We start from the raw sequence: 26,037 nt of genomic DNA on the forward strand, positions 1-26,037 counted from the left end.
GATGCTGGTTCTAGTCCTGGCTGCTCCACTTCCAGTCTAGCTCTCCGCTATGGCCTGGGAAAGCAGCAGAGATGGCCCAAGTCCTTGGGTCCCTGCACCCATGTGGGAAACCCGGAAGAAGCTCCTGGCTCCAGGTTTCAGATGGGCACAGCTCTTTCAAAAAAAGTTTATCCGTTTTATTTCACTTTCATAATTTAAAAATGCATACATTGTTATATTTTTGTATATTTATTTATTTAGAAAGGGAGGTAGGGAGGGGCCAACAGAAAGAGAAAGAGAAGCATCTTATATCTGATGGTTCACTTCCTGTCCACAACAGTAGGGCTGGGCCAGGCCAAAGCCAAAAGTTAGAAACTCCGTTTAGAACTTCTACATGAATGGAAGGGACTTGATTTCTTTCTTTTTTTTTTTTTTTTACTTGAAAGAGTTAGAGAAGGAGAGACAAAAAAAGAGAGAAGTCATCTATCTGCTGGTTCACTTACCAGTGGGCTGCAACGGCTGGAGCTGCGCCAATTCGAAGCCAGGAGCCAAGAGCCTCTTCTGAGTCTCCCAAGCAGATGCAGGGGCCCAAAGACTTGGGCCATCTTTCACTGCTTTCCCAGAGCTGGATCGAAAGCAAAGCAAGCAGGACTTGAACCGGCGCCGATGTGGTATGCTGGCACTGCAGGCGGTAGCTTTACCTGCTGTGCCACAGTGCCGGCCCCAGGGACTTGCTTTCTTGAGTCATCAGTGACTGCCTCCCGGGTGTACATTAGAAGTTGAACTTGAGAGCAGAACCAGGACTCAGACTTGGGTGCCCCAAGTGGCATCTCAACAGCTGTGCCAAACACCTACCCTGCCTTTCATAATGTATACACATTGAATGTAGGAGTGGTATGACAGTATCAGGAGTTAGCCATATTTTTTTGTGCTTGTAATTATGCCACATGCCGAAATTGTTAATTCCTGTGTATTGACCGTATCATCTCTGCTTTTTTCTCTCTCTGAGGTGGGCAACATGTGGCTCATGGGCCCTATAAGGCCACTGAAATTATTTGGTCTGGCCCTACCAAGCAACCACAGGGAGAACTCACAATTCAATAAGTGTATAGCAGGCTAATTTTTGTTGATAATTTCGTATGACCTGATAATGGTGTTATAAATATATATGCAAATGGCCCTTGGCAGAAAAAAATTTCTCTACCCCTACAAGAGAATATCTGATTCTTCTCCTCTTCTCTATCTTCATCTGTTCTTATTGAAACTCTTGAAGCAGAGATCATCAACAGGTGAATGTACAAGACCATCATGACCACTAACCTGAAATGGCCTTCATGTTTCCTGGTTTTATGCAATTTCAGTTGGCTGAGGGCTTTGATAAGTAAAGGTTTCCTATACGAGTTTGATAAATACAGTTTTTAAAAAAACAAGTATGCCCAAAATAAGAGAAGAGAAACATTCCTTCTAGAAACCTCAGATTGCAGTGATGACATAGCGCATGTGCTGTAGCCACTCTACCTCATGCTGAAGAGCTGACATGAAGCTAAAATGTTGCTCAGAGGAAATGCAGTAGAAATGCTAGACATCAGTTGCCTGGGTTCTGGGTGAGATTTTGCAGCCCCCTTCCTCTACTTTTTGCTAATGTGGCTAGGAAACCAAATGATGAATTGCTTCTGGGATTGAGATGTAATTCCCAGTTTTAATCCCAACTATATCAAAAAGAGTATGGCTGGAAAGCAGCACTTAAAATTCTATGACCAGGTCCTCCTCTTCAACAAATTAGTACCACGTAACCTTTCCTTGCCTTTTGCTATTGAGTTTTACCTGTGTCACAAGAAATGACTGAAAAGATTGATCCCGTAAGGAATCCATTCAGTTGAGTGATTTGTCTGGGTATGTTCTTCTGTTTTTAGATTTATAGGGCTTCTGTGACCTTCAGGAGACAAAGCTGTGACTAATTTTGCTTCTTGGCTCTGAGCTGGCTTGGGGGTATTTGCGCAAGCAGTGTCTCCATTTCAGCTTGATTAATGCTAGATCAGTGTGTTGTGATTGTGCCAGCAGTTTTGAGTCTAACTCCAATATTTTCTGTCATTTTTTTAAAGTTATGCATTAGGACAGCCATCAGAGGGTTTGCTTACCTTCTTTGATTAACTAGCTTATGTAAACAACCATACTCATGATAAAATGAAAATCCTTTACATAGTCTTACCCAGTATAGCTCACTCCCGTGTTGAAATGACTTCACTGCTAGTTATCCAGGTTTCCTACCAGACTTGCTAGTTTATCATCACTACTATGCCGCTCATTATTCCCTCAGAATTTTAAACATTCTCAGGGAACTTCTCCAGGAACGTGCAACAGCTGCATCATATGGTCTGGACCACCGTCACTCAGGTAGGTCAGCAGTGGCGGAGGTACCCTGGGTACGCAGGAAGCATCTGGCTGCTTTATCCTCCCACTGCAAGAGAAGGTGGGCTGCCCAGCAGTGGAATTCTGTGCAAGCCACAGCTACTTTGTAGCAGTTGTTAGAGTGAATGGGAAATGTGTGAAGTGTTTTTAGGTTTCTGGAGGACAGGCAGCCTCTCAGTGCCAACTATTGTTGATGTGAAGGAACTCAAATCTAAATCGATCTGTATAGCTGGATTGCTTTGCTTAGTTTATTTAAAACATGGCATTTGGAGAGAGTTAAAATACCAGCAGTGCTCTGTGTTGCCTTTTCTTTTCTGAAGCAAATTAGTTGGGTCTTTTGCAAAATGATTAGCTGAAGGAGGGCCAGTGAAGAAACACTTTTCTTCTAGCGTCTATTGCGGTAGCCTTCTTAGTGTTGTTAATTCTAATAGAAATAACCATCTCTATTGATTTATAAGAGTGGAATTGAGTGGGGGCATTGATTCAAAAGAAGGGAACAGTCATGAGCAGTTTGATTTATGGGGGTATAAAGGCAAAAGATTTAGATTCAGTTTGTACAATCGAAGGTTGCTGGTCCTGTGGTTAGATACCAAATATATTCAGCAGTTTCTCAATGAGAAATCCATTTCTGACAGAATGTATAATTTTTTTGAGGCTAGGACATATTTTGTGTTTGATCTGTGGGAAGCTGCTACCTGCAGGTCTGTGGTTCTTAGGTAAGAGATGATTGCTTTAGAGTGAGATTAAATAACCTTATCACATATTAATTTTATAGGACAAGAATGTAAATGCAGTGAGTAATCAAAGAAATGTAAATAGCAGCAAGCTAATTTTCAGAACCATTGGCAGTCAGTGTACAAGGTATCTTTCCTATTTAAGAGAATGAAACTCCATTGCCCCAAGATCCATTGCCACTGAGATCCTCAGTGGCAAGCAATCATGTGAAGGAAACAAAATGACCTTTTGTGATGACGTGAGTCCTGCATCAGGTGATCATGACCGACTTACTCTGTTTCCTGACAGTCCACGTTCTCGCAGTCTGACTTTAATGTCCCTTCCTCAGTTCTCCCATAGCCCTCCTCAGTTCATGACCACAACATGTGCTACCTTGAGGCGTAATTGTTCCCTGTCCGGACGGTCTCTACCTTAAACATAAGCTACTCGAGGGTGAGATACAAGTCTTTTTGAGCAGATAAGCTTAGGTACTAAATGTTGAAGTAATGAAATATTCCACTGGCATTTTTGTTCCAAAGTTGACCTAATGTGTCCAGGGAGGCTTAGGAGGTCTCAGTCACTGTGATTTTTAAAATGACGTATTACTTATTTGAGAGGCAGAGAAAGAAAAGGACAAAGACAGAAACAGACAGATGGGCAGAGAGCTGCCACCCATTATCTCACTCCTTAAATGCCTACAACTACTGAAGCTGGGCCAGGACTGAAGTCTGGAGCTGGGAATGCAGTCCATGCCATCCGTGTCCATAGCAGTAACCTGCCAGCAGCCATCACCTGTTGACTCCCAGCATCTGCAGTAGCAGGAAGCTGGAGTCGAGCCAGAGCTTAGAATTGAACCCAATCCAGACACTCCAGTGAGAGATGCAGGCATCCTAACCACTATGCTCTATACCCATGACCCCATGGTCCCTCAGGTTTTAACCTTATTTTAACATTACCACCTCGAACAGTATTGGTTTACGTTTTCCTATCTCTAAGTTAACAGATAATCTTCAAGTATGTTCTGTGTTTCAATGATTATTCATTTTGAACTCTCAAAGTAATAGCTTATTTCAGTTGTCATTGTTTTTAATGGATAATATTCATTCCCACAGGGAGCATGACTTCAGCAACATCACCTATCATTTTAAAATGGGATCCCAAAAGTTTGGAAATCCGGACACTAACCGTAGAAAGGCTGTTGGAGCCACTTGTTACGCAGGTAAGCGATGCTGTGAAACTCCTGGTTAAAGTCAGTGTTTCTGTTGAGGTTATGTCAAGGCTTTCCAAGGAATGAAAAAATCCTTAAAAGAGAATGAATCATGCCATGATGATTACTGATTATATATTACTGCCTGATCTATGGACAGCCTCATTGCCCTATAAAATCTGAAATGACTTTTGAGAATTATTCACATGATTTTTGTAATTAACCTGATGAGATAATTAAAGAGGGGGCCTTGGTGAAGGAGGTCTTCATTTGCAGTAATGGATTCAGTGTCTAAATAAATCATTCCTTGCTCACTCTCAGATGGTAATGCTGTTAATGTGCAGGTAGGAAAAAGTGTGTTTACTATTTAAGAGCCATGCACATTTATTGAATTACTTTTCTTTCAGTTCATGAATCAGAGTTCATCCTGTCAAATTATGGGATGTTCTGTTTTTGTGTTGTTAACATTTTCACAAGAAGACTGTCAACAGAAAAAAAAAATTGAGGTTTCTAAGTTTTGAAAGTTAATGTTTAGTGTCTTGTGAAGTATTTTCTTTGCAATATTAACTCTGAAATTCCCTGAGTGTGAAAAGTTCAAGCTTTTTATGGTGTATGTATGAAGAATAGTATACAAAATTAAGTTGCAGGCTATTTGGATTGGTTTCCTGCAGCTGCTGGGACAAATTATCATCAAATTGGTGACTTAAAGCAACATAAATTTATTATTCTGGAGGTAAGAAGTCATAGAGTCAGTATTGGTGGGGCTGCATTCTTCCTGGTGGAAGAGCCTTTTCCTTGTATTTCACGTCTTCTATCTAGAAGCCATATTTTTCTTTTGGCCTCTTTCTCCATATACAATGCTTCAGTGTAACATCTCTGATCAAATTAGAGCCACCTCTTCTGCCATTTAAGGTAACATACTTAGAGATCCTTGAATGGGAATATCTCTTGGAGCCATTTTTTCAGCTCACTTCAGTCTGCCCTGTGGCCCCCCAAAGATTTATACACTTTCCCCATGCAAAATACATCCATCACATTCTCAGGACCCAAAGATCTCAGGCAATTATAGCATTAACTCAAGTCCAAAATCTCATGCAAATTTTGTCATCTTTATTAAAAAAAAAAAAGAGTTTATTTTCATATGCTTTAAGGGCAGGAGAGAGTTTTTTTTTTTGTTTTTTTTTTTCCACTGATTCACTCCCAAATACCCCCATCAACCAGAACTAGGTCAGGCCAAAGGCAAAGCCAGGAGCCTTGAAAATAATGCCTGAATTGCTTATAAATTCAAAAAGTATTTCAATAGATCACTTTCTATAATTATAAGCTACATTAGGAAACTGAAAGATTTTATTAGGAAACTTTATGAGAAAACCAAAAAATAGTTTATTAGGAAATTAAGAAATATACTTAGATAACTCTTAGAACCAAAGGAAATTACAAACTATATGTGAGTTAATGAAAAAGATCACTTCCTAGTAAAATATTCATATCCAGTATGAAGTATAGAATTGTAGTTTTAAATACCTTGATTATTTAAAAATGTGTGTGTATAAAAATACCTGTCTTAAGAAATTATAAAATCAATAGAAAACATTAAAAAGATATTTCATAACTACAAGAACTGTAATTATTAGAATAGAATACTTTTTTACTAAATAATATATAAATTAAAAATTTGATATTTTGCAATGTCCAATATAATCCCTAAAGGCACAAAACATATAAAACACATAAAGAAATGATATTTAGGATCATGAATGAATAAGCTAAAATAAGTTCAGAAAAAAGTATTAAAGGAGGTACAGTAGAATAATATGAATGATTCTGCACAGGTGGAATAGGAAAATCTAATGGAAGGAGTTGAGTTCCTTAAATATTTTATCTATTATTTTTTTAAATTTATTTGACAGGTAGAGATATAGATAGTGAGAGAGAGAGAAATGTCTTCCTTCCATTGGCTCACTCCCCAAATGGCCGCCACTGCCGGCACTGCACTGATCCGAAGCCAGGAGCCAGGTGCTTCTTCCTGGTCTCCCATGTGCTTGCAAGAGCCCAAGCACCTGGGCCATCCTCCACTGCCTTCCTGGACTACAGCAGAGAGCTGGACTGGCAGAGGAGCAACCGGGACTAGAACCCGGTGCCCATATGGGATGCCGGCACCACAGGCGAAGGATTAACCAAGTAAGCCATGGCGCTGGCCCAAGTTTCTTAAATATTTTAAATGACCTAAATGTATCCAAGTGGAAGAGGCATAATAGAATAAGCTCTGTAAATATTAGCAAGCTGTCTAGTGATCTGTTATCCAAAAAGCACCAGAAGAGATGCCTGCATAGCTTAATATTATCAGATATAGAAAGAATTGATAACAAATATTATTTAAGGTATTTTAACCATAGAGCAATATGACAATCTCTTCAACCATTTTCAAAGAACAGCAACTATAAAATTAAAGAATCAACATTTAAAAAGTTTTCAAAAAAATACAATGATGGTTTTTTAATCTCTTGTAATTTTTAATGCAAAAAAAGCCTATGGAAAATATTAGTAACTACCACTCAAAAGTATATAAAATATTAGGATATATATATATAACAAAATTGGAGTTATAGAAATAAAATGTGGTCAATTATCAGGAAGCAGATTGTATTATTAAATACTACAAATAGTTCAATATATCACAAGATTATATCATTAATTTTTAAAATTTATTTATTTATTTGAAAGAGTTACATAGAGAGAGAAGGAGAGGCAGAGAGAGAGAGAGAGAAAGGTCTTCCATCTGCTGGTTGACTCCCCAGTTGGCCGCAAGGGCCAGAGCTGTGCCGATCTGAAGCCAAGAGCCAGGAGCTTCTTCTAGGTCTCCCATGCAGATGCAAGGGCCCAAGGACTTGGGCCATCTTCTACTGCTTTCCCAGGCCATAGTGGAGAGCTGGCTCAGGAGAGGAGTAGCCAGGACTCAAATCGGTTCCCATATGGGATGTCGGCACTGCAGGCAGTGACTTTACCTGCTATGCCACAGCACTGGCCCTTACATCATTAAATATTGAAAATGTCATTGGATAGGATTTTGTAATCATTTCTAATTTTAAAAAAACTAAATAAGATTAGGATCAGTGTTTTAAGATAAAACAAACTATCACGTACGTTTTGGAATACAACAGATAAAATTCTCATTGCGATGTTATTTCATTAACATTAGCATCAGAATGGGGTTAGGTGGCTAGATACATGATAAATATTCAAAATCATTTTTCATCTGTTCAAAGCTGCTAGAAGTCAAAAGAATTATTCTCTTCCTGATAATAATAAATTATAAGGCTGCTTATTTATCCTATATTAACTACACATTAATTTTATAGTTTTATTTTAAATGCAATTTTGTGACTATTTCATAGCATGGGAGCACAGTTTAGAGTCAGTATTTATGTTTCTACCGTGAGTGGCTTACTTAATCTATCCTGAAATGTAGACTGTAGATAATAATAAGAACTTTGTAGCTTGTGAGATTATGGAAGGGATAAAGAGATTGTGCATTCAAGGGACAACAGGAATGTCTATTGTTACACTTTCAGTAATACAGCTGGCTTTTAGTACCATGTTCTTCACTAGGTGGTGGCGATGGCTTTTCACTTATTAGAACATAGGTGGCATGTCTAATATAGGGATTTATTTGGATAATACCTCTAGAAAAAACTTTTTTTTTTTTTTTTTTGACAGGCAGAGTGGATAGTGAGAGAGAAAGATAGAGAGAAAGGTCTTCCTTTTTGCCATTGGTTCACCCTCCATTGGCCACTGCGGCTGGCACATCGCACTGATCAGAAGCCTGGATCCAGGTGCTTCTCCTGGTCTCCCATGGGGTGCAGGGCCCAAGGACTTGGGCCATCCTCCACTGCCTTCCCGGGTCATAGCAGAGAGCTGGCCTGGAAGAGGGGCAACCAGGACAGAATCCGGCGCCCCAACCAGGACTAGAACCTGGTGTACCGGCGCGCAAGGCGGAGGATTAGCCTGTTAAGCCACGGCCCCAGCCAGAAAAAACTTTTCAAGTAAATTCATAAAAAGAATTATATGCTTATTATATTAAATAAAAGATAATTAAACATAAACCTTGGAAGTTATTGGGAATTTTGCCTTCACTGTTAGTAAGCTAATGAAGCACAGGCTGCCACAGTAGGATACAACAGAATTCACTGCAATTTTGTTCCTTACTTCCCTGTGTAAATCTACAACTTAGGAAATAATGCTAAGCATCTGATTAAAAAAAAACTTTGATGTTTAATAAGCTTTTCTAACTTGGCTTGGCCTAAGAGGGAAAGAACCCCTAAGAAGAGGAAAGTTCCTTGCTCATTTGTAGTGTTATGAGCAGTGTCCATGGGGCCCTATGAAGTTAGGGTTTGGTGAATCCTGTAGTTGAATTTTTATAAATTGTACTCAAAAAGTTACTAATTATATCAAAGCTAAACAATTAGAATTTATGTACTTGAAAATAGCTTTACAAGTTAAATTCAATTTTATACTTTAAAATATGATCAATTTCCTACCTCTTTTTACATTAAATTTGTTATTAAAGGAAATACCTTTGTGTGACTGGTAATAGTTGATTCCTTTGATGCATTTAAAATCAATGAAACAAGATTTTTCTGCTTCAAATCAGAGAATTTAGAGTTGAAAATAATTCCAGAAATATACTAACACCCTGAAATTAACTACTAAGAACTAAGCGAGTACTTTTTTTTGCTATACCGTACATTTCCTATACATTGTACAAAACATAGTATTTTATTATGAATTTACCAAAAGAATCAAAATATAACAAGAAGTATTAATATGCCATTGTCCTATTGAGAGAATGTGATTATTGAGAACCACCTTAATTAATGTTTTATTTATAAGATTATAAGATTAATACATTTGAGCAGTTTCCATGGTGACACTGCAATGTTACAATAAATTGTGCATACATTTTTGTTAAAGGGTTTAAATTGCATGAAAAGCAAGGGCTGTGCTAAAAGTAAATGATGTGAATTCCCTTAAGCAGGTTTATTTCTTTGATCAACTTTATGTTTAGTATGGTTAAACTGTTTGCAAATATTTTTCCCATTACTTATTTACTTAACTATTATCATGTGAGTTTCGGTTTTCAGTCTTGGATGATATTTTTCTTGCCTGGAATAAAGTTGCAGTCTATATGTCCTTTTATTAGTAGTAGTATGTGATAGGCAGTCAGAGAGAAAGGGAGTGAGAGAGAGCGAGAGACAGAGACAGAGACAGAGAGCAAGGGCTCCCATTTGCTGACTCACTCCTCAAATGCCTTCAATAGCCAGAGCTGAGTCAAGGATGAACTGGGGCCAGCCAGTAACTGAACTCATGCTATTCGATGTCATAGGCAGGCCTGGTAACTACTAGGCTAAACTCCTGCTCTGGTTTATGTGTCTTAAAGAAAGTTTTGAATGAAAGAACCATCTAAAATATTTTTTAAAACTGCTGTCTTTTCTTGTTAAGGTGAAAATATGAGAACATATATATTAATAACAGAATTTGAATATAAGCAACTAAGTAGCTGATTTGAATGTAGGTAATTATCATTTATTTTAATATTTAAAAGATTACAAAGTATTTTTACTATTATTCTACAACTATGATCTCATCATTTAATGTGAACATTTCTATGTTTTTACAGTAGAATTATAGGCCTAAGTAGTTATCATATGGTACCTATGTCTTCAAATTGATGTCATATGGTAGATTGTTTGGCAGTTTGTGTGCTTGCCACTTCTGAAATAGGAGTTTAATTGTCACCCATGTAGTCTAGAGTTAGATTAATTTCTGTTTGGGGATTGTGCTCAATATTGTAATGTCTGCCACCAGATGGGCGTGATATTCTGTTGGTTATATGGCCAGCTGTGTTGGCCATATTTTGAAGCTTGAGTAACACACTTTAAATTAACTAAGTCTCGGGCCCCAGAATGGACTTCAACTAGTACAAACATAGAATTATGTAATGTACATATGTTTACATATAAAGAACTTTACAAAATAACTTGAAAACATTTATAAACAAAAATGATTAAAATCAACATAAATGTTTTGTCTCCTTTTTCTTTTTTATTTATTTGAGAGACTGAGAAAGAGACAGAGAGATGCAGATAAAAAGACAAACTGAGTTTCAGTCAGCTGGTTCACTCCATAAATATCCACAATGGCCAAGGTTGGGCCAGGCCAAAGCCCAGAGCTTGAACTGAATCCAGGTCTCCTATGTGGGTATCAGTGACCCACTGAGAAGGCCCATCACCTGCAGCATCTCAGGATGTATGTAAGAAGAAATCTAGGCTTGAGAATAGAGCTGGGACTTAATCCAGGCACTGTGATAGCAAGTACTGGCTTCTTTTTTTTTTTTATTAAACTTTTATTTAATGAATATAAATTTCCAAAGTATAGCTTATGGGTTACAATGGCTTCCCCCCTCCCATAACTTCCCTCCCGCCCGCAACCCTCCCCTTTCCCGCTCCCTTTCCCCTTCCATTCATGTAAAGATTCATTTTCAATTCTCTTTGTATACAGAAGATCAGTTTAGTATATATTAGGTAAAGATTTCAACATTTTGCCCATGATGTGTCGTCTAAAGCCAAGTGATGCTATGACTGGTACTGAAACAGTATTTTTATACTTTGCGTTTCTGTGTGGGCGCAGACTGATGAGGTCTTTGCTAATTATATACTGAAGTGATCTTCTGTATATAAAGAGAATTGGAAATGAAAAAAAAAAAAACCTGGTGTTAAAATGGAAATGGCATAGAAAATTAATTAATTTGAAAAAAAATTATGTAGGATCTCTGTCTTTAATGTGCTGTACATTGCTATTTAATGCTATAATTAGTAATCCAATGGTAGTTTTTTCACTTGAAGTACTGGCTTCTTAACTCAGCATCTTAGCTGCTAGGCCAAACTCCCACCCCAAAGTCAATGTTAACTTAATGCATGATGTTGTTTTTCTGTAATGAAATTATTACAGATGACATAATGCTGTGGTGATTGCTCAAGCTCAACGCTTTTGTGTTTTTCAAACACAAACTGCCCTGTGCCATGTGATGAGTTGCTTTTGTCATCATCTTCAGGAGTACCACAGATATCCCAGCTACTCAGTGCACTATGATAACATTTCACATTGAAAAGTTCTGTAGATATCAGGTCCATTTTGTCCATAGTGTTGATTAGTTCTGTTGCTTCTTTGTTGATTTTATGTCTAGTTGATCTGTCTGTTGATGAAGTTGGGATATTGAGGGGCTGGTGCTGTGGCGTAGCAGGTAAAGCTACCACCTGCAGTGCCAGCATCACACATGGGCACTGGTTTGAGACCCAGCTGCTCTACTTCCAATCCAGCTCTCTGCTATGGCCTGGCAGTTTAAGATGGCCCAAGTCTTTGGGCCCCTGCACCCATATGAGAGACCTGGAAGGAGCTCCTGGCTCCTGGCTCCTGGCTTCAGATTGGTGCAGCTCTGGCCATTGAGGCCACCTGCAGAGTGAACCAGCAGATGGAAGACCTCTCTTTCTTTCTCTCTCCTTCCCCCCTCCCTCCCTCTCCCTCTCCTCTCTGTAACTCTGCCTTCAAACAAATAAATCTTTAAAAAAAAAAAAGAGCAGTGGCTTGTCACACCCCATACCGCCCTTTAAAAAAGAAAGAAAGAAAGAAAGAAGTGGGGTGTTGAAGTCCCGCATTACTATTGTATTGGAGTCTATGTCTCCCTTTAGATCCATTAACATTTCTTCTAAATAGCCAGGTGAGTGGTAATTGGGTATTGTATATTTATTATAGTCCCATCTTCCTACAGAATTGATCCCTTAATCATTATATAGTGCCCTTCTTCATCTATTTTAACAGTTTTTATATTAAAGTCTATTATATCTAATATTAGGATGGCGACACCTGCTGTTGTTTGCTTTCTGTTAGCATGGAATACCTCTTTCCATCCTTTCACTTTCAGTCTGTGGGTATCTTTGTTGATATGTGTTTCTTATAGGCAGTAAATAGATGAGTTTTGTCTTTTAATCCATTCAGCCAGTCGGTATCTTTTAACTGGAGAGTTGAGGCCATTTACATTCATTCAATAGTCATTTACAATAGTCATTCAAGGTGACTATTGATAAGTAATGACTTGACCTTGCCATTTTTCCATAAATATTCCTAGTGTTTACTTTGGATTTCTTTTGTACTTTTACTAAGGAATTTTCTGCCTTCACATTTTTTCATAGTCGTGACCATGTTTCTGTGTTTCTATGTATAACAGAGTACTGCAGACTCCAGTGGGTTCTCTGACATGGAATGTGTACATCCCAGGAAGTACCTTAAATTATTGGGCCACAACACCCACTCTGCAATAACTTTTTCTTGTATTCTGTTTACAAATAAAATAAAAATAAAAATAAAAATTTTAATCAAAATTAAAAATGTTTCACTTCTTGTATTTTTCATTTCAGTGACTAATTAACAACTATTTTCAATGAGAAAGATGGAATTTAAATATAAATTGAACAATGAAAGTTATGTCAGGGAAGAATGATGATTATTTATGTGATTGAAACAGGATAGTTAATGAAATCTTACTCCTGCTAATTAAAAAGATTCAAGGAACAAATTGTGGGAAGTTAGCAAACAGAATTGCTCTAAACTGTTTTGGACAATATAGAAATGCTATCTGAATGGGAGACCAATAAATCCATTACACCAAACATGAGAATGCCTATGAAGTGACAGAATTGCATTTCTCGGGAAGCCCTTTACTAGAAAACTAATTAAGGCTTGTCAGAGATCTGAGATAAAGGATTGGAGCATGTCAACACACCTTTTTTTCTGTTTCTTTTAGTCTGATTGAAAGTACAAAAGGTAAGCTTTGTTTTCACATAATTAGGAAGAAGGGAAGGCCAATAAAAGCAATGGAAAGTCCAACCAATTGTTCTTCTTTCATTCAGAAAACAAAACTCTCATTCTTGTAACATGGATATCTTGGCTTGGGTGACACCATTCTGAATGGATTTATTTCCTACTGCATTGACTGTGCCTCCTGGGTATTTGCTTTGCCTTGATTTTATAGGCTTTAAATGTTCGTGTTATTTAGGGTGTAGACTTTATACTCCTCTTTTCTTTTTTCTCCAGGTTCTCCTGGATGATTCTGTTCATTCCTAGGGCCTTCATTCGTCACTATGCTGACAATACTTAGACTTACAACTTAGGGTTACGCCTTTTCACTGAACCCTGTTCTCACATGTAAGGATTCTCTTCAGCTCCTGTTTTCTCTGATCTGCCCTTTTCTCTTCACTTCGTTGCTAAAGTTTGTGTTCCAAACCTAAGTCCCCTACCACTTTGACCAGTATAGTTAACCCTCAGCTAAATGTAATAGTCCCACTCTTGTTCAATGCCTATACATTCTCTACACAACCAGAATGACCCTTGAAAGCAGTGTATAATTTGATCATATCATTGTCTGACATAAGTATCTGAAATCATTTTTCATTGCCTTTCAGGGTAAAATAAGACTCCTAACTATGTCTTGATAAACCACAGTCATCTAGTCTTAGTGGACCCTCATTCACCCTGCTCAAGTCACAAGATCCTGCTTTTAGTTTCTAGAACATATTTTCTTTTTGCCTCAAGGCCTTTGCACATGCTACCCCCTTGGCACACTTCTATGTCTGGACTGAGATGATACCACCTTTCTCCTGCCTGCAATGGATTCTTTTTTTAAAAAAGTTTATCTATTTAATTAATTAATTTATTTATTTTTGGACAGGCAGTGAGAGAGAGACAGAGAGAAAGGTCTTCCTTTTTCCGTTGGTTCACGCCTCAAATGGCCGCTATGGCTGGCGCACTATGCCGATCCGAAGCCAGGAGCCAGGTGCTTCCTCTTGGTCTCCTATGCGGGTGCAGGGCCCAAGCACTTGGGCCATCCTCTACTGCCTTCCTGGGCCACAGCAGAGAGCTGGACTGGAAGAGGAGCAACTGGAACCTAATCCGGCGCCCCAACTGGGACTAGAACCCAGGGTGCCGGTGCCACAGGTGGAGGATTAGCAAAGTGAGCCACGACGCTGGCCTGGTTTCTTTATATTTTCATTCCCCTGATGTCACAGAGACTTTCTTCCCACTCTCCTTTTAAAGTTCATGTCTCCTGCCCTACCTTCTGTATGCTTTATCTGATTCTTTCAGAGGACTTATCACCATTTTAATTTATTTCTGTGTTTTGTGTTTTTTTCTCTGACTTTTCTGTTACATGAAGAGCTCCATGAGAATAAGGATTATATCAGTTTAACATTTACTTCTATTACCTTGAAATAGAACGTGACAATACTTGTTAAATGATTAACTAAATATGTCTTAAAGAAAATACAACTTGTATATTTTCTTCTTGACTGCACATTCTTCTAAAATTACTTGATATTAAAATCAAGTAGGGCTGATATTGAGGTGCAGTGAGTTAAGCTGCCATCTGCAATAAAGACATCCTTGTATGAATGCCAGTTCAAGTCCCCACTGCTCTGTGTCTGATCCAGCACCCTGCTAATGTGCTTGGAAAGGCAGTAGAAGGTGGTTCATGTGCTTGGGCCCCTGCCACCCACGTGGGAGACCCGGGTGGAGTTCTTGGCTCCTGACTTTGGTCTGGTCCAGTTCCAGCCATTGCAGCCGTTTCAGGAGTGAGCTAGTGGATGGAAGTTCTGTCTCTCTTTCTAACTCTGCTTTTCAAATAAATAAATAAATAAATAAGCATTTACAAATTTTTAAAAATAAAAAGTAATGTGTTGCATATTTGTTTTGTTAAGATAATAATTTTAACAGTTGTTTGTTGCAAAATTTTAAGGATGAAAATATTTGCTAGCTTTTTAAGAGTGTTTTTTTAAAGATTTATTTAATTTACTTGAAAGTCGGTATTACACAATGAGAGAAGGAGAGGCAGAGAGAGAGGTCTTCCATCCACTAGTTCACTCCCCAATTGACTGCAATGGCTGGAGCTGCACCGATCTGAAGCCAGGAGCCAGGAGCTTCCTCCAGGCCTCCCACGTGGGTGCAGGGACCCAAAGACTTGGGCCATTTTCTACTGTTTTCCCAGGCCACAGCAGGGAGCTGGATTGGAAGTGGAGCAGCTGGGACTAGGACTGGTGCCTATATGGGATGCTGGCACTGCAGGTGGTGTCTTTACCTGCTACACCACAGTGTCGGCCCCAGGTGTTTTTTTTTTTTTTTTTTTTTTTTTTTAAGATTTATCTATTTATTTGAGAGGTAGAGTTACAGAGAGGGAGAGACAGAGAGAAAGGTCCTCCATCCACTGGTTCACTCCTCAGATGGCCACAACAAACAGCCCGAGTTGAGCCAGTCTGAAGGCAGGAGTCAGGAGCTTCTCCGCATCTCCCATGTGGATGCAGTGACCCAAGTACTTGGGCCATTTTCCACTGCTTTCCAGGGCCATAGGCAGAGAGCTAGATTGGAAGAGGAGCAGCTGGGGCATGCATCAGTGCCCATATGGGATGCCACCACCACAGGGAGATGCTTAGCCCACTCTAACACAGCGCTGACCCCAAGAGTATATATTAATAGTGACCAAACTAAGCGTGATGCTGAATTTCCTATGTGAAATATAATATTTTAATTTCATAACAAAAGATATATTATATACATATATGCATATACATATTGCTTATATGTTTTATATATGTAGATGTAGAAAATAAATAAGTCTTTTCATATGGTCCATAATCTTTGTGTTTAGAAAAATATTTTCTTCTTTTTTAAAAAGATTTATCTATATGAGAGTGATGGAATGGGGTAGGGTGGAGATGGAGAGAGAGGGAGAGGGATCATCTATCTGCTAGATCACTCCCCAAATGCCTACAACACGTAGGGCTAGACCAGGCTAAAACCAGGAGCCAAGAACTCCTTGTGGGTGTCCCACATGAGTATCAGTGGCCTAGGCACTTCATTGATGCCTTCACAGTTGAATTAGCAGGAAGCTGGATCAGAAACAGAGCAACTGGGGCTCAAACTGGTGCTCTGATAAAGGATGTTGAATTTTCAGGTAACAACTACCCACTGAACTATGACACTGGCTCTAGAAAAATAATTTTTCCTGAGCTTTTATTTAGTGAAACTTCCCGTTCTCTTGTTACTGTTTAAGGCATTCAACATATTTAAAATAAAATGTTTGGAAAAAGAATATTTACTGAAGTTTCTCAAAACATGAACTTTTTGTTACTCAAACCTTTATCAGAATTCAGGTACCATATATAGCCATTAATGTTTTTGTACTACTTCATTGATTATTCAGACAAATCCTTCCTTGACTGTGTCCTGACCATGGTTGTTGAATTTAACAAAATTCTAAGATTCCCAGGTACATTTGAATGTCAGATAAGCAAATTATTGCATAACATAATTATATCTCATTTAAATATTTGAAACATACTAAAAGAATTTATTGTTATTGTACCAACTCTAAAACTAAAATTCATATCCTTGCTGATTTTTAAATGCTCAGTAATGCTGAATTTAGTATCACAAGTGATTACATTAGCAATATGAGTAAAGAAGAAGCATAATTGTCAGTCTTGGTTTTCTTTTTTTTCTCAAAGTCATCCTAACAATGTTTCAGGGGAAGCCCAGATTTCGCATCCTGCCTGCCCTGCCCCCTTCTACCTGATAACCTGCCAGGTGGAGGCCCTCACCCCTCCTGCTTCCTGCCTGATAAATCTTCCACAATCTCCCAGGTGCAGCCCAGTATCTGCATCTCAAACACCCTGCTCCCTTCCTCAGGTCTGATAACATTTGCATCCATAAAGTCCTTTGTTTCAGACCTTCAAGAGAAGTTTTTCTATTTACATCCAAAAAGCCCTTTGTTCCAAGAGGAGCAGAGGTGGGGAAGCAAGACCCATCTCCTTAAAACCCCCAGCCTCAACTGGACTGCGTGCTCAGCTCTCTGCATCTTTGTTGAGTTGCCCGCCTGGCCTGGCCTGGCCTGGCCTGGCCAGGTGTACTCTCCACTCACCCATGCAGGCCCCCCCCCCCCCCCAGTCTGAGGGACTGGGCACTCTCTCTCAGGTCCTGTCTGGAGAGGCGCCCATCCATCCTTACAGATGTTCCTTCTTAATAAACCTTGCTATTTTACCTCCCCAAAAAAAAAAAAAAAAAAATTTGACAGGCAGAGTGGACAGTAGAGGGAGATAGAGAGAAAGGTCTTCCTTTTTGCCGTTGGTTCACCCTCCAATGGCCGCCGCGGTAGGCGTGCTGCGGCCAGCACACCACGCTGATCCGATGGCAGGAGCCAGGGGCTTCTCCTGGTCTCCCATGGGGTGCAGGGCCCAAGCACTTGGGCCATCCTCCACTGCACTCCCTGGCCACAGCAGAGAGCTGGCCTGGAAGAGGGGCAACCGGGACAGGATCGGTGCCCCGACCGAGACTAGAACCCGGTGTGCCAGCGCCGCAAGGCGGAGGATTAGCATGTTAAGCCACGGCGCCGGCTTAGTCTTGGTTTTCTTAGAGAAATTTTTTTTTAACTTTTATTTAATAAATATAAATTTCCAAAGTACAGCTTATGGACTACAATGGCTTTTCCCCCCCATAACTTCCCTCCCATCTCCCCTTCCCTCTCCCCTTCCATTCACATCAAGATTCATTTTCAATTCCCTTAGAGAAATTTTTGACCACTTTAGGTTCTTCCACAGACTTTTCCTCATGTATCTTTTTGCTCCTTTTCTTGTCACTCCTGCTTGTTTCTACTCTCAATGCAGAAAGAATATCTTTCAGCCTCTAGAAGTCTGAGGCTCTCCACATGTGCTTGGAGCATCCATCCCTCCTTTACTTCCCTTGCAGTGGCTGGCACCCATGCACCTTTCAGTTCTTGTCTTAGTTGCTGCCTTTTTGAGCTTTTTTATTGTTTACTTAAAAATTTTTAAATTTTAAGGTGTATAAGTGCACTTTTTAACACATATAAATAGCTCAAACTGATCATACCATTCAACTAGCTCCTTTATTTACCTTTTCCTTGCTTCTGGAGCCTATTGGCTCTTCTGTTCCAGGTACTTTATACAGAGTGCTACACATCCTTGTGAGCCATGCTCACCCCCACTGCACTACAAAACACCTGTACTTGGCGTATTCACGTCCCTGTATCTTAGTACCCAGTATCCAAACTCCCCCATCCTCTTCATTCCCTTCCCAGCTTCTGTTAACTGGTATTTTAAATTTAGATTAAATATTTTAAGTAGTACTGATAACTTCCACATAGGAGGAAGACATGTGGTATTTGTCGTTCTATGATTAGCTTATTTCACCTAATATATTGATATTCTTTCCATCAGTTCCATGGCGGATGTCAGGATTCATTATTTTTGTGGCAAGCAGTACTCTACTATGTATATTTATGTTTCCTTTATGCATTCATCCATTCATCAGCACCTAGATTGATTTCATATCTTAGCTATTGTGAATACTGCTGAAATGAATTAGAGGCTGCACTGCAGGCGGCAGTTTAACTTGCTATGCCACATCACCAGCCCCATTTATTGTGCTTTTTATTTGTATTTCCCTGTTGATCAGTGATATTGAACACTTTTTCATATACAGTTGGTCATTTGTATTTCTTCTTTTGAGAAACTGAATTCATAACATTTGCCCATTTCTTAACTGGGTTGATTGTTATTTTGTTTACTTTTTTGAGTTCCTTATATATTCTGGATATTAATCTTTCTCAGATCCATACTTTCCAAATATTTTCTCCTATTCTGCTGTTTGTCCCTTTATTTTTTATTGTTTCTTTGCTGTGTACAAATTTATGTTTTACATAATCCTATTTATCTATTTTTGCTTTTAGTGTCTGTACTTTTTGATATCACATCCAAAAAATTATTGCCTGCTCTAATAACTTGAAGTGTTTGCTCTGTTTTCTCCTACTAGCTTTGCAGTTTTAGGTCTTAGGTTTAGGTCTTTGATCCAGATTGAGATGATTTTCATAGTGTAAGAGGTACAAGGCTTGTTTCAAAATCTTTTTACTATGAATGTCCAGCTTTTAATGTACCACGTATTTATGAGACTGTCTCTCCTTCAGGGTATGTTTTAGTTCCTTTGTTGAAGATAAGTTGGCTGTAGATGAACTAGTTCCTTTCTGGAAGCTTCTGTGCTATTCTGGTTGATGTGTCTGTTTTATGAAAGTAACATACTGTTTTGGTTACAGCAGCTCTAAAATATGCCTTGAAGTCTGATTTTGTTGTGCCTCCAGCTTTGTTCTTACTGTTTAAGATTGTTTTGATTATTTTCAGTCTGTTAGATTTACATATGAATTTTAGGATTTTTTCCAGTTCTTTGAAGAATGTAGTTTTGATGGGGATTACACTGAATCTGTAAATCTCTTTGAGTAATATGGACATTTTGACAACATTCCTCCAGTCTATGAACATGGGAGAGCTTTCCATTTTTCTGTCCTGTTCAATTTCTTTCATCAGTGTTTTAAGATTGTCTTTGTAAAGCTTTTATCATTCATCATTAAATACATTCAAAGATATTTTGTTTTATAGCTCTATTGAATAGAATCATTCATTTCTTTCTCAGTTAATTTCCAGTAAAATAAAGTGCTGCTGATTTTTTTATGTTATTTTTATCCCGCAACTTTACTGAATTCTTTTATTAGTTCTGATTTGTTTATTTATTAATCTCTTGGTAAAGTGTTTTTGTTTATCTGTATATAGAATTATGTAGTCTGAAAACAAGGATCAGTTGGCTTCTTCCTTTCCTGTTTGTATGCTTTTTATTTCCTTCTATTACTTAATGGCTACAGCTAAAACTTCCAGTACTTTATCAGATAAAAGCAGTGAGAATGGACATCCTTATCTGGTTCCAGATCTTGGTAGAAATGCATTCAGCTTTTTCAGTATGATTTTGGCTGTGGGTTTGTCTACTATAACCTTTATTATAAAAAGTTGAGGTATGTTCCTTGTCTAAATAATTTGTTCAAGGTTTTATCATGAATGGGTGTTGAATGTTATCAAATGGTTTTCTTCAGATTTTGGCACCAAAACAGCTTGGCTTGATCTCCAACATATTCCCACAGCATCCTGCATCTGTCTTGTATCGTCTTACACTGTGTTAATTAATAAATAAATAATAATAATGAAATAATAAATTAATAAGTTTATTATGAGAAATTAATTAATGTATTAAGAGTAAGGTATGTGTTGAGCATGTTTATAATGTTGTGTTTCTTATCCTTAAGAACATAAATTTCATTCTCTGTATTTTCTTGTCTTAGCATGACATGTAGTAGAGATCTAGTGCTTTCTGCTGGATGAGTAGAAGAATGATGATCTCTGCTAATGTGGTAAACGCCCTCCTCTGAGGAATGGGCATTTCCTCCCTTCCCGCTCTTTGCTAAAGCCAAGTAGAGTTTTGTGGAGTGATCCAAGTGTAATTATTCATTAGCATAGACTGAATTTGAGAAGTCTGTTTTAAAAAAATTAATAAGCTTAGGAGACTTTCATTTTATTGATCAATCATTTTGCAAGTAGTTTGTGCTTTATGATCCCAAGAGCAGTGATACGTGTTGCCATGTTATTGCTTTGGTTTAGAAAAATAAAAAGGAGACTAGAAAATATGCTTTACTTTTTAAAGACCTCCCATAGTGTGTTAGTTAAATTTTAAAATGAAAAAAGTACATGAATGTGATGTTACTGCAAAATGTAGTTATTATTGTAAATGCACTATAGAGGCTTGTGGTGGTGGCAGAGATGGTAATTTCAGCCTAAACTGCAGTTTTCAATGGTTTATTTAACATGATCTCCCAATTTACACTGTTGACTGAAACTTCTCAAGCTTGTTTTCATCCTCAAGGGGAAATTTATCGAGAGATGAGAGAAAAATCCCTTTAGCTGACTTATTCAAGCATGGTAAAAATGATTTTCCACAACTGTTTAAAAATGTGAAGTATTTTGGTGAATTTCACATTGCTAAATGGCTCCCAAACTTTTTCTTTCATATGAACATCCTTCCCAGAAAGGATAGGAGGTATAATTTAATAGTTTGCAAATATTTAAATAAACCTAAAAAAATTAAATTCTAGTTTTGGAAAATATTTAATGTGGCTGTGTCAGACTAAATTGTTAGAGTATGCTACATTCAGCTTATTTTATTTTGCAGTCTACTCTTTATGAATAGATAGTTTGCTGATAACAGAATTTGAAATTTGTTTTGATGTCTTCATACTCTATTCGTATTTGCATTCTTTGCACTCTATCAATTTTTCTTTTAAAGATTTTTTATTTGAAAGCTACAGTGATAGAGAGATAGGGAGCAGAAGACAAAGAGATCTTCCAGTCACTGTTTCGATTCCCAAATGGCTGCAATGGCCAGGGCTGGTCCAAGCTGAAGCCAAGTGTTTGGAGCTCCATCCAGATCTGCCAAATGAGTGGCAGAGTCCCAGGCACCTGAGCCATCTTCCACTGCTTTCCCAGATGTAGAGCTGGATCAGCAGAGGAGCAACAGGTCTCGGACTGGCATTTTGATGTGGGATGCCAGTGTTGCACGTGATGTCTTAACCTGCCTGCTGCAGTTCTAACGTTTTTTTTTAAAAACCACTTTCATCAGTACCCATAAACTGTGAGAATCTGGTTATTGTTCTTCGTGTGTGCTTCCTTGAATTGTATTCACTCTTCAGCAATTCATGGATGTTTAGCCACACAAACATAGATGATGCTTGATAGCTGCTTACATAGATTTGCTGATGTTATTTCAAATTTCTTTACCCTGAGACTGAGCTGGATTACAAGTGACTAATGTATATGCTAAGATCTGTCTCGAGAGGAGGTCACTTCAGTAGGAAAAAATACTTGAGAGAACAAGAAGACATTTATTTTACAAAATACATCTCCCAAGTAGTTGTGTGGTTCAGATTGTATGACATAGACCCAGGAGCTGTTGACACACCTCCTGCTTTTTTTTTTTTTAAGATTTATTTATTTATTAGAAAGTCAGAGTTACACAGAGAGAGAAGGAGAGACAGAGAGAGAGCAAGAGATAGAGAGGTCTTCCATCCACTGGTTCACGCCCAAATTGACTGCAATGGCTGGAGTTTCACCAATGTGAAGCCAGGAGCCAGGAGCTTCTTCCAGGTCTCCCACGCGGGTGCAGGGGCCCAAGGATTTGGGCCATCTTCTATTGCTTTCCCAGGCCATAGCAGAGAGCGGGATCGGAAGTGGAGCAGTCTCCCATATGGGATGCTGGCACTGCAGGTGGCGTCTTTACCCGCTATGCCACAGCACCAGCCCCAGACACACCTCCTTCTTCTATGTGCTCCAGCTTGACCACTTTCCCTAGCTTCGCTTGTTGATAGGTACAGACAAGGAGATAGAGCAGGAGAGACGCATACCACTGCCTGGTCTGGCCAGATAAAGCCTCCCATATGTCTCCATGGCCTGGCTCCTTTCCAAGGCTTCAAGAAGATGAATAAAGTGCTTAAAAAAACCACATGTTGGCGCCGGCGCCGTGGCTCACTAGGCTAATCCTCCGCCTTGCGGCGCCGGCACACCAGGTTCTAGTTCCAGTTGGGGCGCCGGATTCTGTCCCGGTTGCCCCTCTTCCAGGCCAGCTCTCTGCTATGGCCGGGGAGTGCAGTGGAGGATGGCCCAAGTGCTTGGGCCCTGCACCCCATGGGAGACCAGGAGAAGCACCTGGCTCCTGCCATCGGATCAGCGCGGTGCGCTGGCCGCTGCGCACCAGCCGCGGCGGCCATTGGAAGGTGAACCAACGGCAAAAGAAGACCTTTCTCTCTGTCTCTCTCTCTCACTGTCCACTCTGCCTGTCAAAAAAATAAAAAAACATGCTGAAGCTGGCGGAAACAAAAGATGGAAGGAGCCCAGCACCTTGATTGACAGCTGTGGGTACCCACTCCAAATAGTGGATTTGGATGTGGGCCAGGAAAGGTATGAATTATGGACTTGTGTGTCCACAATTCTATTGTGTTAAATGACTGAAATTTTTAGCCGCTGTTAGAAGAGCGAAGCTTCTTCTGTACTAAAAACATATATAAAGTCTAAGACTAACTTCTTCAGTACTCAAAACATATATAAAGCATAAATCTCTCACTTACATAAAAATCCAAAGCAGACTACCCCGGAAGTAGGTTATTCTTCTCAGGATAGCAGAGGGTTTCAAGGATGCACCTTGTTGCTTAGACATCTATCAACCCGTCATTTCCCAGTCTGTGCTTACCTTCGTGATTCTGGATCACTCATCACCACCATACTATGACTCAGATACTCAAAGGAGGAAAAGCAAGAAACAACAGAGCACGTCCCATTTCCTTAGGAGCTGGCTCTCAGTTCTGCTTTCTACTTGCATGTCAATGGTGAGTAGCTAGTCACTTAGTAACTCATAGCTGCAATAAAGGCATACGCTCAATGGTATGGAGTAAGGACATGGCAGATATCATGGGTCCACTAGCCATGTCTGTTGCACACAATCTTGAAATTCTCCTTTGCTGCTTATCTGAGTACCCGCTGCTTGCAGACCAATGGGAATAAAGCTTTTCTACTATGGCTATCAAGCAGTTATCAGCAATTCTTTGCTTGCATTTACTTCATGACTGGTCTGTTTAGATCCTGTTCCCCAAGTTGTATAATCAGTGACTCAGTTGTAGTTTTGCACTAAAATTAAATGTCACTAAAAAGTTTAGAACCCTTTCTCAAAGCATATGTTTTGACAGTGATTTGCCCCAGATCAGAAACCTGCTTACAATCTGTAAAAATGTGTTGATCAAGGTTGTCCTCCATCAATTCACCTGTTTCCTGAAGCTATCTGAAGTTCTGAGATGATCTGAGGATGAGAATTATTTTTAAGTAATCAATCTCTAAGGTCAGGTTTGCTTTTTTTGTGAAGAATATTTGTTAATTTCATGCCATTCATAACTCTCACAGAAAAAAAGGAGCGGGAGATGCATTCTGTCAGGACTGAAGTTGTTTCTTGTCCTTTAGCCATCTTAGATTTTGTTTCTTAAATTTGAATGAGAAAAGGAAGGTTCACCTTGATCTTTTATTCTGTACATATTTCTGAAGGCTTCGTCAAGCTTAAGTAAGGCTGGTAGGAAGGCAGTGCTGAGGAAACACAGAAAGGGCAGGTGGACATTGGCTCTGGGCCTGGATTTAGAATAGGAAAAGGTTTTAGACAATTTTTTTTCTCTAATGTTCTCTGCTGGTTCTGTAGGCTTGATATCTTTGAACAGGAATGCCATCACTGTATAATATTGGTATTTTGAATATTTTATCCTTGAAGTAAGTAGTGGTGAGTTGGAATTATAATATCTTTTTCTTGTACCTGATTTACAGGTTGTATGATGACAGCAATCCTGCTTTGTGTTCATGTCTGGCCAGGTTTGCTCTTGTCCATTTAGTCTGCTTTTCCTCAGCACAGATATTTCTTAGGACTCCGCTCATTTCAGATTGTATCTATATGAATGGATACTTAACTTGAATCTATGCCAGAATTCTGTTAGTCTGTTGATGATGAACACTTTTTTTAAAAAAGAAGCGTAGGGTTTTTTTTGTTTTGTTTTGTTTTTTTGTTTGTTTTTTCTTTTTGCTTTTTGACAGGCAGAGTTAGACAGTGAGAGAGAGAGAGAAAGGTCTTCCTTCCATTGGTTCACCCCCAAATGGCCGCTATGGCCGGTGCGCTGCGGCCAGCACATTGTGCCGATCCGAAGCCAGGAGCTAGGTGCCTCCCCCTGGTCTCCCATGCGGGTGCAGGGCCCAAGCACTTGGGCCATCCTCCACTGCCTTCCTGGGCCACAGCAGAGAACTGGACTGGAAGAGGAGCAACTGGGACAGAATCCGGCGCCCTGACCGGGATTAGAACCCCGGGTGCTGGCTCCGCAAGGCGGAGGATTAGCCTAGTGAGCCACAGCACCGGCCCTTTTGTTTGTTTGTTTGTTTATTTTAGAAACATAGTTGTTAAGAAGGATGATGAACTGGGTACAATGCATGGTTCATGAAATAGAGACATCTTCATCCTGGACGCAAAGTTCGAGGTTAGTGCTGTGTAGAATGTCTGTATGTAGAACACTTTTTTCTTAGTTTTGATGCTCTGCTAATAAACCTGTCACCTCTGGGAAATTACTTATGGTGTTCTTTATGAAAATGAAAAAATTGTATTGATTCTACAGTTGCTTCTTATCTGAGATGAAAATGCTTCCTTTAAAATGTTTCAAGTCTAAGACATCAAAAATATGAGCATCTTAAGAAACTGAGCCAGCTCTGTTGGAGGCATTTTCCAGGATGTGTGCAATGGCCAGTCCCAAATTCATCTTGTGCTGTTGAATTCTGTTACTTAATATATCACTTAGAGAGTTATTTTCTGCCTCTGGGTTCTAGATGAGGAAAGTCACTCATACTGATTCCTATTATCTGTTACCAGCAGAAGTTACAAATATCTGATACCTCCCTTTTCCTGAGTGCTGACAAAGAACAGAGATAAACAAGTTGTGTTGTTGGCCAGCCGGAATTTCACGGGAGACTTTCAGATTTTCACTCCTATGATTCTGACACGTAATTAAAAGTTTAAACAATATAGTAATTCTGTAAACTTCTAGGGAGTAAGAATCAACTAAGAATAACGTGGAATTCAGCAATCAGATAAAAGAGGTTCATTTGCTGGTATCAACAGAAGCCCCCACCAACAGTGGCATTTTCTTTTAATATTATACTTAATTTCCAGGT

At 39.1% G+C, this 26,037-nt stretch overlaps 1 protein-coding gene across 1 annotated transcript in view; it reads left to right on the forward strand.

Annotated features, from left to right (window-relative positions):
* The window catches only part of CTNNA2 (catenin alpha 2), a 1,271,675-nt gene that overhangs the window by 168,804 nt on the left and 1,076,834 nt on the right, over positions 1-26,037 (forward strand). Inside the window, exon 2 of the mRNA XM_062208724.1 lies at positions 4,215-4,321. Within this exon, the coding sequence (XP_062064708.1) occupies positions 4,220-4,321 (102 nt within the window). The 5' untranslated portion in view covers positions 4,215-4,219. The remainder of the gene's footprint in view (positions 1-4,214; positions 4,322-26,037) is intronic.

This window comes from Lepus europaeus, chromosome 13 (assembly GCF_033115175.1).
Source record: "Lepus europaeus isolate LE1 chromosome 13, mLepTim1.pri, whole genome shotgun sequence".
Lineage (NCBI taxonomy): Eukaryota > Metazoa > Chordata > Mammalia > Lagomorpha > Leporidae > Lepus > Lepus europaeus.